The 15,978-nt window shown below is 40.5% G+C and overlaps 1 protein-coding gene and 1 long non-coding RNA gene across 4 annotated transcripts in view; one reads left to right on the top strand and one right to left on the bottom strand.

Moving 5' to 3' along the window:
• LOC142152015 (uncharacterized) overlaps positions 1 to 15,938 on the bottom strand; it is a 19,218-nt gene extending 3,280 nt beyond the window's left edge. The window contains exons 1-5 of the mRNA XM_075208210.1: positions 15,837 to 15,938; positions 10,628 to 10,708; positions 8,919 to 9,037; positions 7,287 to 7,464; positions 374 to 467 (exon numbers count right to left, since the gene is read on the bottom strand). Coding sequence (XP_075064311.1) covers positions 374 to 467; positions 7,287 to 7,464; positions 8,919 to 9,037; positions 10,628 to 10,708; positions 15,837 to 15,938 — 574 coding nt within the window. The remainder of the gene's footprint in view (positions 1 to 373; positions 468 to 7,286; positions 7,465 to 8,918; positions 9,038 to 10,627; positions 10,709 to 15,836) is intronic.
• The window catches only part of LOC142152018 (uncharacterized), a 27,694-nt gene extending 11,716 nt beyond the window's left edge, over positions 1 to 15,978 (top strand). For 2 of the 3 annotated variants that reach the window (XR_012691283.1, XR_012691281.1), the window contains exon 6: positions 15,885 to 15,978. This is a non-coding gene — a long non-coding RNA (uncharacterized LOC142152018). Of the gene's footprint in view, positions 1 to 10,841; positions 11,240 to 15,884 lie in introns of those variants that run through there. The other variant, XR_012691282.1, reaches the window with a different exon arrangement.

The raw sequence follows: 15,978 nt of genomic DNA, 5'->3' as shown, positions 1-15,978 counted from the left end.
GGGTGCTGGTAGCCAGAAATTGAAAAAAAGAAAAGGTTTACATTTATAAATCTGACTCGTGTAGTAAAGACCAATGTCCCCTTACTATCATGAATAATTGAAACAAGACTCACCGTTTGTGCCAGCTGTCTTTGTAAGGAGAAAAAATGTAAAGTTAATAAAGTGATCGTACTTCCTATCATGCACATTTCCATCTGGACCCATAGTTTTACAAATGGACATGTAAAGTATTTTAACAGAGGCAGATCCAGAAAGCAGAATGCAGGCAAGCACCTGTGTATATTTGAGGCTGACAAATAGACTCATTTGTGCATAATGTGCTTTGGGGCAGCCTTTTGCTCTTTGTTAAATTCCCCTTTCTGTGTTTACTCACTGCTTTGCGTGCTGTCTGTCTTACTCTCCTCCTCCAGACAGTGGATGTCCACATTTCTTCTGTTGTCCATAAATGTGACTGTCTGCTCTCCTGCCTGTAAAACACATAACAGAATTTCTGATATGCTGTATATTACTATTATTATGCCTTTTATATTTATTGAAGAATACAATATTTGGAATACAAGCAGTGGTCGAAGTGGCCCGGTATATGACGGTGTGCCATACCACCACTTCTCCTGGTGATTTGATTGCAAAACTATCAAATTCCATTCACTTACATTTTCCATACCACCACTTCTAAATTCCACTTTGACTACTGTATACAAGTGCATGTCAATTGGGATGCTTGGATTTATAGGGCTATATTTTTAAGGTTAATTCCTCCGTTGGATTTCGATTGTTGAAGCTTAATAAGGCCTATCTGATTATCATTATCATGTTTGATTACTATAACATGGTTATTTTATGTTTAAAAGTATTTGTCATATTGGCCAGGAATCCTCCCATCTATAAAATTTATTTTTTGGATAATCTAAATGACCATGTAGCTACCCAAAAGGTGGCATACTTGTGTGTATTTTTTGAGGGAGCCATCACTCTGGTCTGCGGCATAAGCATTACAGTAGGCTAACATTGTATTCGAAGGGGGTTTGAAAAGTGAAGTTGTTGCCTATAGCAACCAATCAGATTCTAGCTATCATTTTGTAGACTGTACTAAATAAATGATAACTGGAATCTGATTGGTTGCTATAGGCAACATCTCCACTTTTCAAACCCGCTGGAAAAACTTTTACTCCCTAGAATAAGAAAAGAAAGAGTTCTACATCTATAGCAAGCATCCTTTCCCGTAGAGAGTGATATACTCACAGGTACTCGGATGGCCCAGGACTTGAGTTAAGAGTAGTAGGAATTTATCTTGAAGTTTCAGGTAGAGAAAGGGTATAGAGACTGGAAGTATATGGTGGGCAGCAATGGACAGCTGACAATACACAAGAAAATTACCAGATAGAATACATATATTCAAGGCAGGCAGCAAGCTAGCCAAAGGTCAGGGCAGGCAGCGTGTGAGGAGGTCCAGTAACAAAGTCAAAGGTCAGGACAGGCAGTAGACAGGGAAATCCTGGGACAAAGCAAAGGTCAGACAACAGATTGTCAGTAGTAGAAAACAGCAGCAAAATAGCAGGCTTCATGAATGCAGGGACAAACACTATCCCTGACAGGGAGGCTAAGCCCTCACTGCCATTTATAGTACTGGTGGCCAATCACAAGACTGCAACAAAAAAATGAGCCCCTGTGCAGGCATAGGATAAGAGGGTCACATGACTACAAGAGTTCCCTGAAGAAGTGTCCTGGCAGCTTAGCAACAAACCAGAATGAAGATACACAGAGCGGCAGAATTTATGAATAAGGGTCTCAGCTGCCTGGCACCCTGCTGGGAAGGAAGAATCAGAGTGAGCCGGCACGAGTAGTGCAGCGGCTCATAACATATTGTTGAAAATGCTGGGATTGGATTAAATCAGAAGGAAATCAAGTGCAGGTCCCTGTTGAGGACAACCACTTTGTGATAGAGACAAGGGCAGGATCTAATGTTATAATGTGACCTATATTGGCCCCATATATTTCAGAAGCAAGACACTAGGATATAGTCTATTCTCGAGAAGGATATGTGGTCCCTGATTGAATTTAAATAGATGAATCTGAATGATTGAATAGTCTTCAAGGGCATACTAATCTGTAATTTATTTTTAGCATTGACGTTTGACCAATAAAGATCTGAGATTCACAGGGATGGGTTATTGTCTAATTTCTGATTGTCAACTGTGTTGATGTCTCCCCGGAGTGAGAGATTTGGGATGTCTTGCTGCATTAACAGTGGTGAGATTGTTGTAAAATCTCTTGCTGACTTGTATTGGTGCCATAGATATTGCTTTGGGAGAATTTAGTGTAATACATCTGAATGTCTAAAGTATGTAGTGTCCTTCTGGGTCTAAAAGTTTGTCAAGGATAGTGTATTATAAATGTTTGATTAATAGAATGGCTACACCATGAGACATGGTTTTGTGTTTTTCCGAAATCCATTCATTAATTTAACCATCTTTAAAATAGGGTCGTCTCTGACCTTCCAATGGGTCTCCTGGAGCCAAGCATATCCAATTTGGGTTTCATACTACAGTACATAATTTTTTCTGCTTATTTGGAATATTTAGCTCACATACATTCCATGATGTAAATTATGATGTGTTAAGGGGTATGTGCGGATGTGGGTTCGTTTTAGTGGACTGCATTGCAAACCTACAATCTCAGCAGGATGTCTTAGATGCTGCTCAGTGCTCTACAAGTTTACAAAGCCCTCATCCCAACGAGCAAGAGGTGACCTCAACAGGAAAAATTCAGGATTATCTCCACCATGTCTCCGCCTTGAAAGTCCAAAGTTGGCAGTGGAATCTAAAAACATTGATAAGCACTAAAATAGAGAATTATCTAACAAACATGCTTCAATACACTGTTTTCTTTTTCCTAAGTGTCTCCAAAACGGTCACAAAAGCACTCCGCATTACCACAACATCGTGGATTGCTCCCCCACCACAGGGGATGCAAGGAGAAATCAGCGTTGTTGCAGTACCGTAAAAAATGTTCAGAGGAACATTGTGTCTTATTGAATTTCCCTTTAACTGTTTTATGATACACACCTGTTAACTCAGGGAGAAAGCGCAACAATCAAATACATTTTGTATAATCTATCAACTGTTTGATCCTGTTGAGGAAGATACATCACTTTGGTCCTAGGCCCATAAAAGATTGTAGATCTGAAACTCCCTGTTACAGGATTGGGTGTAAGTATGGACAGCTTGTGACCTAGGAGAGGGCTAGCAGTCAGACTGGTGTTTAATGGTAGAGGAATAGTCAAAGGTATAGGTTTGCCTGTTATTAATGACTACAAGCTTTACAGGGTAAAATAGACCAAAGTGTTTATTATAATAAACTAGCTATTTGCAGATTGTTGAAAACTGCTTTCTTTTTTGAGTAACTTCGACTGAGGAATCAATGGAATATTAAAATTTGTGGTCACCGATTCTCAGTTGCATCATCCACTTATATGTTGATATAATTTTTTCCTTCACAATAAAACCAAGTAACTTAGCTATAACTAGCCTTCTGGATGTGGCCCTGCTCTACCCTATATGGTGTGCTCTCTCAGTCTGTGAGGTGTTAATCTCATTTTGCAAGTTTAATTCTAGAACTAATTTTGTGCTTAGGTTGACAGACAAGGCTGGACCTTCCAGAACGCCAATGAATAGTAATAGTATAGTATGATGTCTGTTTTTCAAGATCACCGGTTTTTATCACTTAACTGTTATAGTTCTTTGGATTGGGCCTCAACTGATTTCTGCAATGACAGGAGTGTATCTTCTGTATCACTATTTCTTTGTTCTAGTGTAGTGAACCTTGTTGTATTTGAGATTTTGACAAGTGCAGAATCAATCGAAGATCAATGCTGTTCTAATTTTTTGATGATCATAGACATAATTACTAACGATATTTCCTTTTTTGTACAGAAATGTAACAATAACCCAGGGGGACTTCACTTTCCTCTGTCCAGAAATGTAATAGCACTGCAAATGGTTTTGTAATTATAATAAGTTGTCCCTGAATAAATTGTAAGACTCCATTTTTATTATAGTAGGTTTGTGGCTGTCACCCCTACTCAGTGGTCGAAGTGTGCCGGTATACAATGGTACCATACCGCCACTTCTGCCACCGCCACTTCTGCCACTGCTTTCAATTTAGCACCGTATTCACCGTATGCAGCATTTGACATTTTAATATTTTGAAACTGTGTTCCATATGCATTCCATTCACTCTCACCGAGTGAACAGAAAAATCACCAGAATAAAGAAAAGTGGTGAAGCAGAAGAAAAAAAATAAGATGGTGCTGGGGGATATGTGAGAGGGACAGGGGATAAGATGGTGCTGGGGGATATGTGAGAGAGACAGGGGAGAAGATGATGCAGGGTGATATGTGAGAGACAGGGGAGAAGATGATGCAGGGTGATATGTGAGAGACAGGGGAGAAGATGATGCAGGGGGATATGTGAGAGACAGGGGAGAAGATGATGCAGGGGGATATGTGAGAGACAGGGGAGAAGATGATGCAGGGGGATATGTGAGAGACAGGGGAGAAGATGATGCAGGGGGATATGTGAGAGACGGGAGAAGATGATGCAGAGGGATATGTGAGAGACAGGGGAGAAGATGATGCAGGGGGATATGTGAGAGACAGGGGAGAAGATGATGCAGGAGGATATGTGAGAGACAGGGGAGAAGATGATGCAGGGGGATATGTGAGAGACGGGAGAAGATGATGCAGAGGGATATGTGAGAGACGGGAGAAGATGATGCAGGGGGATATGTGAGAGAGAGACAGGGGAGAAGATGGTGCAAGGGATAGGTAAAAAGTAAATTGTGAAGGCAAAGAGATTAAGAATGAGAACATCAGGGACACAGACACCATAAAACACAGTAATAGGAATTAAGGATGGGAAAGCACAGACACGTGTTTTTTTTGTGGGGGGGGGGAATTATTCAGGCACAGACCGAACAAGTGTTTAAAAAATAATAATTCAAGCTAGCATACTACATCCACTTATTTTTTCCATGCCCCAACTTCTAAATATCCACTTCAACCACTGCTCATATATCATTGTACACACATATGTAATTTCTAATAAACATAACTAAATAAAGGGACATCCCAGAATTTACAGACCTATTTAAAAAAAATGATGGCGCTTAAACCAGCCACTGTAAGGGTGAAACTCACTCTAAGGGCTAGATTTACTAAACTGTGGGTTTGAAAAAGTGGAGATGTTGCCTATAGCAGCAGTTCTCAAAGTGTGCGCCGCGGCGCTGTCAGAGGGGTGCCGCGGGAAAAAGCCAGGGAAAAAACAAACAAAACATAAACTTACCAATCCATGCAGCGCCGGGACCCAGCAACCTCCTCTCTCACGCAGCTGTCACTATAGTGAGTGACAGCTGCGTCGGAGAGGAGAATGCTGGGTCCTGGCGCCGCGCGGATTGGTAAGTTTATGTTTTGTTTTGTTTTTTTCTGGCTGGCAGCGTGACAGAGGTCAGAGGAGAGGGGACAGCGTGACAGCGGCCAGAGGAGAGGGGACAGCGTGACAGCGGCCAGAGGAGAGGGGACTGCGTGACAGCGGCCAGAGGAGAGGGGACAGCGTGACAGCGTCCAGAGGAGAGGTGACAGCGGCGAGGGGACAGCGTGACAGCGGCGAGGGGACAGCGTGACAGAGGCCAGGGGACAGCGTGACAGAGGCCAGAGGAGAGGGGACAGCGTGACAGAGGCCAGAGGAGAGGGGACAGCGTGACAGCGGCCAGAGGAGGGGGACAGAGGCCAGAGGAAGGGGCAGCGTGACAGAGGGCAGAGGAGGGGGACAGCGTGACAGAAGGCAGAGGAGGGGGGCAGCGTGACAGAGGGCAGAGGAGGGGGACAGCATGAGAGGGGGCAGTGTGAGAGGGCAGAGGAGGGGGACAGCGTGAGAGGGAGCAGAGTGACTGGATGCAGAGGGGGCATTTTTGCATACAACTAAATAAGTATTTCTGTCCTGACCTAAATACTTATTACATGTTTTTGACCCAGCTACTTCTAAAACAGGACTGCTCAGTAATTATTTTGGAGGGGTGCCTTGAAAAAATTATGGAGACTCTAAGGGTGCCGTGAACTGCAAAAGTTTGGGAACCACTGGCCTATGGCAATCATTCAGATTCTAGATGTCATTTTGTAGAAAGTACTAAATAAATGAAAGCTAGAATCTAATTGGTTGCTATAGGCAACACCTCCACTTTTTCGAAACCCGCAGTTCAGTAAACATACCCTTAATACTCGTTTGTGCTGGTTGGCAGTATATCTCAAATAATATAATATGGATCTGGAAACCTGTTGAACAATGTTACAATCCAAATAGACAGTGTCTGTGATTATGCAAATACGCAAACAGCTTAACCAACTCTAGTGCTGCCAGCCTAGGCTGGTAGTAGCCAAATGAGGGGTGACAAAAAAGTGTGTGGTCCCTCGATTATACTATTACCGGGTCTAGGTCCAGCCTGGCCTGGTGGCATTATAGCAGGGAAAACCGGTTTGGTCATATATATAACATAGGGATTGTCCCCGGCTTGAGTTCAAGCCGTGGGAAATGCCTATGTTATTAATATGTCTGAACTGTAGTAAGAGCTCATTTGCGCTAGGAGCTCTTGGGAGCTAGTATTGCATCACATAGGAGGGTTTTATATTTTGCTAAGCTACGGGTCCTTCAATTTATTACCGATGAAGATCCTGGATCTAGGTGAGCAATAAAGAGGGCAAATGAGGGTAGTGTAGGAGTGTATTATTTCAAATAAAAGTATTTTTACACTTGTGATGTGAATATGGTGTTGCTTTATTAAATAAACTATAATAATAGTTTAATAATATAAACCTGCTGATGTCAGGTTTAAAGCATCCGTGTAACTTGAAACATAGGAATCAGTTACACCGGAGTTTTTTTTCTGTGGCCATTTGGCAGATTGAGTAAATAATGCATGACTATCGTGACTTTGAAACTTACTTAATGGGAAAAGGAGGCCCTGTAGAAAGAGCCCTGGTTTTCATCTAAATATTCATAATCATATATAAACATAGTTTACAAATATCACATATAGCAAACATATAAATAACAAACTGCCCTTTATGAATGAGTATGTATAAATGCTTGTGCTGAAATGCCAGTGCTACAGATATATTGATATTTAAAAAATAAATGCCTAGCTCACAAGTGGGATTATGGCTTCTGTAACCCTAACCATCTGGATTTGCCTATGTTACCATTAGAAGTCTTAGCATGCAAGCTGCCTCTTACCCAAGCAGGGCCAGAATCTTGTGGATAGTGGGATATATTTGCTTTCATCCGTTCCACCTTTTCCCACTCTGACTTCCATCTTCGATATTCAGACTCCCTTTTGAGGATCCTTTCCAATATTTTGCCATTTTCTTCAGTTAGTCTACTTAAGTTTTGGTGCCGCTGCCCTATATTGAGGCTATTTAGGAAAAGGTACGAAGGAGACTAGTTAAAGCAGAAGTGGGAAAAAATCAAAATAAAGAATTAAGTTGTACTGAACAACATAAAATATATATTTTCATGACAAAGCCAACTTGAATTCTGGAATTAGACATATTTTTCCTTATGGTTCCAAGTTACATAAAATAGTTGCATCTTCCAATCTTGCATGAGTAGGTTTTATTACAATGAATAATCTACATTTACAGGGAAATCACAGAGCAAGAGGCTCACATGTCCCACTGTGACATTATAAAAGCGCATTGGAGGACTGTAGGACAGTAATAGCAGACTACAGATTTAAGCATTATTATGGAATGATTCTTGCATGGTGTGATAAGCTGACTTGGATAAATTAAGGGTTGTTCTTTCCTACAGTCGGATAAGTGCAATAATGGTGGGTTTTAGAAATCTTAACTTTACATAGTCTATTCAACATCGTTGTAAAGTGGCGCTGGGTTTTCAGCACTGCCGGAACACCCCCCTGAAAATAATCTGTGGGAACACTGTTGTGCTGCCTTTCTCTTTGGAAAAGGCATCCTGCAGTGTCAGGAGTTATATGAAACCTAAATACGGTTCAATGCAGTGGTTTATTGTAAGACTGATTAATTAATGAAAGTAAAGCAAAAAAAAAAAAAAACATGAGTAACTTTGGCAAAACCATGTTGCATTGGAGGGGAGGTAAATTTAAAATATGATGTCAGATTTATAGTTGGGAAAAAGCATATCCTAGATCAACTTGAAATTTCAGTGTACAAATAAGCTATCAAGTATTTGTGTACTACATAAAAAAACAGCCAGCATTTAACTTATCTGCAAAATAAAAAAATAATTTGCACCCCTTGCATTGTAACATGGTTTTGTCCAGGAGAAAACACTCATTTTTGCTTATGTTAATGAGGGAACAGAGGCAAATGTGATAGTCCATGCTAAGTACTGACATTTCATGTAAGACGTGCATTTCAATACAACCTTAATGATCCTTACATGGACTTGACCATACATTGACATGCTGCACCATGGAATTCCTGCTCGGCGTATATGACCCCCATTATGTCACTGTTTGGGTGGCATGGTGGGAAGTGGAAATAAGGTAATGAAACCTAACCTTTTTTTCTTCCCCGTAATTACACAGAACAAGTAACATTAAAAGAAAACTGAATTAATAATACATAATCATTGCTTAAATAACATTTTTAATGCTAAATATTTACCTACAATATTTTCACAGTCAGGAGGTCTGTAGCAAAACGGCAAGCAGACTTGGAATTTATACTGCAAAAATCACTAAGTCAATAAAGTTGTTAATGTTCATTTTATTGTGTTTTAAAGTGTCAGTATAGATCATGCAGCGTCACACTGTCTAAGGCATGCATCTGTGACAAACACACACACTTCATTCTTGTTTTATACAGAACCTGTCTAGGTGCGTACCTGCGCTGAGCGTAGTAGTTCCAGTTATCAAGTCGTCCTTGAGATTGGCGTATTGCACTCAGTTTGGTTGAATGAATGTGGTTTTGTTTCTCTATAAGTGCTCGTTGATCCCTGTCCATCTGGGTTAGAATCAAGTGTTTGAAAACATAAAACAAATTTTACTTCAACTCTGGTCCATTTAATATTAAACAATCTGATACTAAACAGCATGTTCTCTCATTTCACCTCTACAACTCATAGAACTCCTTACTGAACTCACAATTGAAATTATAGTGTATAGAGCCTGTAGTTTGTAAATTAATTTAAGAAAGGTTGCATTGCATATTAAGTGCTCTTTAATTTGTGCTTATGCACTTGGTTCTATGGATCAAGAGGAGCAAAAGTTTGCAGTTGGGCAGAGTGAGGACGTTCATTACTAAGCACTGAAGAACGCAAGAACTCCCAAATCTTCCAGGGGAGTCAGGAAGTATGGATTGTCTTTGCTGTTCCACATTTAGGTGGACTTCTAGTTTGCAGAGGTGTCTACGAAGAGCAGTGTGTAGGCATGCACCTTTATGTCTGCTGGGTAGATGATCTTAGCACACTAGTGCAAAGCAAAGATATTTTGTAAGTTCATTCCAGTGGGTTTTGTAAATGACCTTCATTGGAGGCAGCTATTTCTGTACTGAACCGATATTTATAAAGTTATCAATTTACTTGGAGCAAATTACAAATCACAGAGGAACATGCAGTTCTATGCATCTGTTTTTTATACTCCCAGTGTCGGTATATATCGGGTTTAGCCACAACAACCTGGGTATGTCTCACACTGTAATAATAAAGTCATTTATTATCATGCTCAGTGTTCATTTCTTGTCCTATGTTTGCAATGAGTGCACAGAACATGACATGAACACATGTCCATGTCAGGTTAAAAAATGTGTCAATTTTGCAATCATATATTGGCAACTTTGTGGTCCCCAAAAACAGACTTCAATATCTTGTGTGTTCCAGACCACATTCTCTGGATCAAGGGTTTTCTTTGTTGCAACTTGCTACAGAAATCAGGAAACACTGCCATGGAGGATTGAAGGGGAACATAGCAAAATATAGATACCATTAATTCCTTTTACTCAAAATACTTCATGGCCCAATTCCCACCCATGTTTGATAAGTTTGTTTCTCAGAGAAAGCTTGGGAAGTTACTGAAAGACGTAGGGGAAGAGGAGAAGCTGCTACCTAGCCTGGAAAGGCAACCTACCCATTGCTATGGGTATTTTGAGGAAACGGAATTAATGGTAGCCTTAATTTGTATTTTCCTTTTGTAGTGTGACTTTGCATTGTTACACTTCTCATTTGTTTACCTCCCTTTTCTCAATTCAAATCCTATTTTCTATATTGTATTGATTGCAAATTTTACAATAGTATCTGACTTAAAACCATTTAGAGAACTTTGTTATAACATGGTTACCATGGCGATTGCTTTAATACTGAGAATTGTATAGTATAAACTAAAAATCGAGCAGTGATTTTTATTACAGTGTGTAATACCCTGACCTGCGTTTGCATATATTTTTTTATATTTATATATTGTAACTTTGTTTTGAGCTTTATATGGGCAAACTTTCATAGTTCTTAATGATTAACCACATAAGCCCACTATTATTATCAGCAAGTAAGTTTGAATTATTTGGTGAGGGGTAAATTTATACACACTAGTCTTTACTTACCTGTATTTTTTTCATGTTCACAAGCAGGTGTATAGGTGTTTGAGATCCTTTGCAGTCTACTGCAGGGACAGCCCCCGCTACCTGTAATATAAAACATAATGCAGTAGGCTTTTGTCTTTGCAGAGGTTTTTTTTGTTACGTTTCCTGCAGTTTTTCACCCTTATAGTTTTTGCATTTTTCTTGATCTGTTTTGTTATTTTTTTTTATCTACTAGATTCACAATAACATGAACAGATGAAAAATTAGCAGACTGCAGCTTAAACAGAAATGTTAAATATAATCATGTATATGGTAACTAGTATTAAATAATATATTTCAGTTATATATGGGGCTAGCGTGTATCCAGCTTTCTGTCCCCTGTGCAAAGTGATCTCGCTCTTATGGTTTTGGTAAAAGCCAGAATGAATCAGAACAGGCCAGAATGGCATGAAAATAATTAACCATACGGGGCCTGTTTCATTAAGGAACGTAAGTCCCGCGGCCTGCCGCATTTTGCATGAAATTGCTCTGCAGACGCTCAGACACGGATTTTATGCCAGTAAACGCAAGTGCATGCAGTTCATCTGTGAGCACAAATGGCACTTCAAACGGTTTACGATTTCATAGGTGGAATGGGGGGGATGTGTAATTTTCTGTCATGTCACTTGCGCCAGCTACAGGTCAAGTGCCGAATGATAGTGATGACGGTCATGAATGCATGCCAGTAGATGTGTTTGAACATAAGCATTGTGCGTATCCTGCAGTGTGATCTGTTGGTCTGCATACGGCAAGTACCGTATAGCCAGAGAGTACTTATACCTGTATTCAAATGGAAACGTTTCTGGAGATCCGCTTGTACTTAATTACAGACCTACATGTGTGCAATTTCCGTCTGATTTTAAAAAAAACGCAAATTACATCCACTTTGCTTTCCTTGATGAATCAGGTCCACAAATGTTAATGGTAGACAGCAGGCAAACCTTACATAGTAGGTTTTGAGCATAAGGAAGAAAATTGACTTTCATTAACCCAGTGTGTCAAAATTAGATTTACACTTTTTCTTACTTTAAAAGTGACTGAAATGTTCATTTTTGAATTTAAACGAAGGCCATAAAAAACATAGGACAGCTCTAACACTAGGCACCACAAATGTTTGTTTCGGTATATAGATTTTTCCTTGAAATGCATGGGGTAAACAAGGAGCAGGAGGACACAGTCATGAACAAACATTCCCATTTAAACAGATGTTAAAGGTTTTGAGCTTAACAAGTAGAATAAAGCAGTTTTACTTTCCTACCTACGGTGTTTTCTACTATGGAAAATGGATAATGGGTAATTAATGGATGTTCAGGACATTCTAACCTATTGAGATCTGTTCCAGCTTTTATCCGGATCATATCTCTTGCAGCTGACAGCTATCTCACAAAGCAGCAGTGGCAGAATATATCATAGTATAAAAGAACATTATGCCCTACACAATGCTGATTGTATACCTCCCAACTGCCCCGATATCGGCAAGACAGTCACAAATTGCAGACCCTGAAATGGGCAGAGCGTACATAAAAATTAAGGAACTCTTTTTCATACCCTCCCTATCAGAATTCCCCCCTCTGCCTTAAAAGTGTTACAAGCTTTAATAATGCGATTTATCTGGTGAAACAGGAGACCCAGGATCTCTGCTCGTGTTTTGCAACGCCCTCCTATGGCAGGTGGCCTCGGCATTCCCAATCTCCGGAATTACTATTATGCGGCACGCTTAGCTCAATGTGTCCAATGGCACTCTCTGCCTGGAACTAGGGTCTGGGTTGATATAGAATCGGATCTTCTGTGACGCTCACCGATCTGCTCTGCTCTTTGGCTTCCAGCTGCTCAGCCCCTGCTCGAACTCACCCAGTAATAGCCCTCTCCCTCTCAATTTGGTCCCGATGTAATAAAATGGCACCTCTATCTCCCGCACCTTCGATAATGATACCCCTTTGGTCAAACCCAGCCTTTACACCTGGTCTTGCTCGCCCTATGCACACAAAGTGGGCGGGGGGGCGGGGTGTTACTGCTAAACCACATCACTAGGACCCTAACATTCTCTCAGTTCTCAGAGTTGGCGGACCGGTGTGGACTTGTGATGAGACAGTTCTACCAATACTTACAGATCAGACACTATCACCAAAAGGTCAAGGCTCAGTTATCATCTAGGCCTCCCACGACATTTGAGAATCTGTGCCTTTCTGGACCATCTTCAAAAGGTCTCATTTCCACACTATACAATGCTTTACTCCCCACCTCTACAGAGATCAAGGACCGGTTCCAAACGCAGTGGGAAGCGGATCTGGGAACGTCTCTAGATCCAGAAGAATGGTCAGACGTTTATGAGTGGACAGCGCGTTGTTCCATAAATGTCCGCATTAAAAGAAAATGCAAATAAATTGCTGCATAGATGGTACTATGTACCAGTTAGGCTTCACGTTATATACCCACAGACAAACCCCACATGCTGGACAAATTGTGGCCAAGTCGGCACCTTTATGCATATTTGGTGGAGCGGTCCAAAAATACGCTCGTACTAGACAGCGGTTCTCACACTAGCTACAGCGGTCCTCGACACCCCCATACCATCCGACCCTAAACATGTACTATTACCCTTGCCTCTCCCGGACATCCCTACACATGCACATAAGCTCCTCCGGCACATAGTCAGCGCGGCCACTTGTCAGATAGCTGCTTCCTGGAAAAATCCTACACCCCCCACTCTCCAAATGGTCTGTGGTCGGGTCTGGCATACCTATCAAATGGAGCACATTACTAGCGTGCTGAGGGGCTCCTCCGTGTCCTTCCACAAAGTATGGTCTTCATGGGCCTCATACCATAATCAACCACTGCTTCAATTCTAGTAGAGACCGGTCCTCTATTGAAATCATCGGATTTGACTACTTCTTCTAAGTTAAAGGCGTGAACTCCTTCCCCCAATCCCTCTAATTTTCTTTCCCTCCCCTTTCTTGCCCTGCACCATTCCCTATTCCCCCCCCTCTTTCTTATTCTTTTATTTCTTTTTGTCTTGTTCAAAATAAAAACAACAACATCTGCATGGTACGAGATTAACACGTAGCCACATTTATGTTGTAAAAGCACGATGAGAAAGTGTTGTTCATCGTGGTTATTTATATGTACATATACTCGTTAATGTACCTCTTGAGAATTTTTTAACATTGTTAAAAATAAGATGTTATAAATAAAACGTACTTAAAAAAAAATAAAAAATGAAGGAACTTTGAAGAAGAGTTGGCATTTAGGGGTGGATCGGAGGCAAGAGTTTGTGTGAGTAGGCGGTAGTGCTTATTTGGTCCTGATTCTACATTTATAAATGTTGGGACATATGGCTGATGGTCTTGTCTTACAGCAGATGCCATGTAACAAGTATACCACCTGCACCATTGTATAAAGCTATTTGTGTGGCCTTCATTATCACCATCTATTTATATAGCTCCACTGATTCCGCAGCGCTGTACAGAGAACTCATTGGAGCTTACAGTCTAAATTCCCTAACACACACACACAGACAGAGACAAGGGTCAATTTGTTAGCAGACAATTAACCTACCAGTAAATTAACCAACCAGTATGTTTTTGGAGTGTGGGAGTAAACCGGAGCACCCGGAGGAAACCCACGCAAACACGGGGAGAACATACAAACTCCACACAGATAAGACTATGGTTGGGAATTGAACTCATGACCCCAGTGCTGTGAGGCAGAAGTGCTAACCACTAAGCCACCATGCTGCCCCACCCATCTCAGATAGTGCTGAATTAGTAGGAAGAATAGCTGTAAAGCTGAGCTCCAACCTTGGGCATTATGTAATTCGCTGCTGGTGTGGTAAGAAATTCCTGTGACCTTGAACGATCATTCTGAGCCAATGAACTGGAAGCAGGTAGCTGATCTCACAGAACGTCCCTAAGATCAGATAGATCATGTGTCGGCTGTTCACACTTTTTAATACTTCTGATAATTATTAGCAGCCGAGAAGGTGGCTCTTACTGTATACAGACATAGTACAGAGATGTAACAAACTGTAAATGTAGCATGTTTAGTTATATGTTGTCTGTTCAGACCTCTGTTTAATGTAAAGTTGTGTGCACACTTTAATCTGCATACCGGTCACTAGAAATACATAATTGTACATGTAATGAAGTGTCATATGGGGGATAGTTTACAAACATTTTATTAAAGAAAAGATGTTTTCAGATTGTCTTTTAACTTTTGTATATTACATAACATTCTGCAAAGCCAAAAAATCTAGAAGTGATATACAAATTTACACATTTCATAACTTATACTGAAGAGCATAATATGGCCCCATACTTACTAACAAAAAAGGTTAAATATAAAAGAAAAAAGGTTTTAATAGAAAACATGACCAGGAAAATGGCTCAAAAAATAGATTGTTACAAATATATTTTAGTCTGTTGCTGTTAATTTTTTTGCACTTCATTTTTGTCCAGAAGTTATTTCCAGAAAAATAACATGTATAAACATTTTTCTATGAAATATACTTCTACTTTCAATAATTTAATATGTAACTTCAAATAACGCCCTTAGACACACAGAGGTCATGTGCACAGGGATTATTTAAGGGGTGCTTTAACTACTGCACAGAAATACTGGTCTATCTGTCTGGACTATAAAAAAATAAAAAATAAGGAATGGTTAACTTTAAATTCAATAAGAGAATTTTAGTTACTGTCCCTCCCAAGACCCCATCTATTTGATAAAATTAGAATGGTCCCAGCATGGACATGCAGCCGTGACCTCTGCGAATAATCTGACACTGCTCCGAATCTTCTGGATGCAGCTCTGTAAATGAAAACTAACCTCTGATTGGGGGAGTGCTGTGTAATGTCTTTTGCATGGAATTGTCTGACCTAAGGCCATGTGATGGCCATCAGAGTCTTGATAATTATGTCTATGTATAGGAGGTGACATCAAAGGGAAAAGTATACAACCAATCTACTGAATGTGATCAGTTCAAATTACAATGGGCATCATTGATTTACCTGAATAATGAGGGATCATAATGGGGAGTAGTACAAGAATGAAATAAATGGCAGTGCCCATGCAGATGAGGCACGTACCTACCAATACCTAAATCTTGGTTACATCAGATCACAGGGTGTTTTTCTAATGATGTACAATAGGTAGCAGTTATTACACCTCATTCTCATCTTGCCACTCTCCTTACCTTTCTTCTGTGTTCTGCATATCTGCTTCGGTCCCACTTCTCCTGTAGGTAGAGGTTGGCTGTTGGCAGAGTGGGCTGGTAAGCTCGGTACATCGTGGACATAAAGGTGACAACTGCATAGACCGTTGTGAATGATCATCGA

Source organism: Mixophyes fleayi, chromosome 4 (genome assembly GCF_038048845.1).
Source record: "Mixophyes fleayi isolate aMixFle1 chromosome 4, aMixFle1.hap1, whole genome shotgun sequence".
NCBI classification, from domain to species: Eukaryota; Metazoa; Chordata; class Amphibia; order Anura; family Limnodynastidae; genus Mixophyes; species Mixophyes fleayi.
This window is presented reverse-complemented; position numbering and strand designations above follow the sequence as displayed.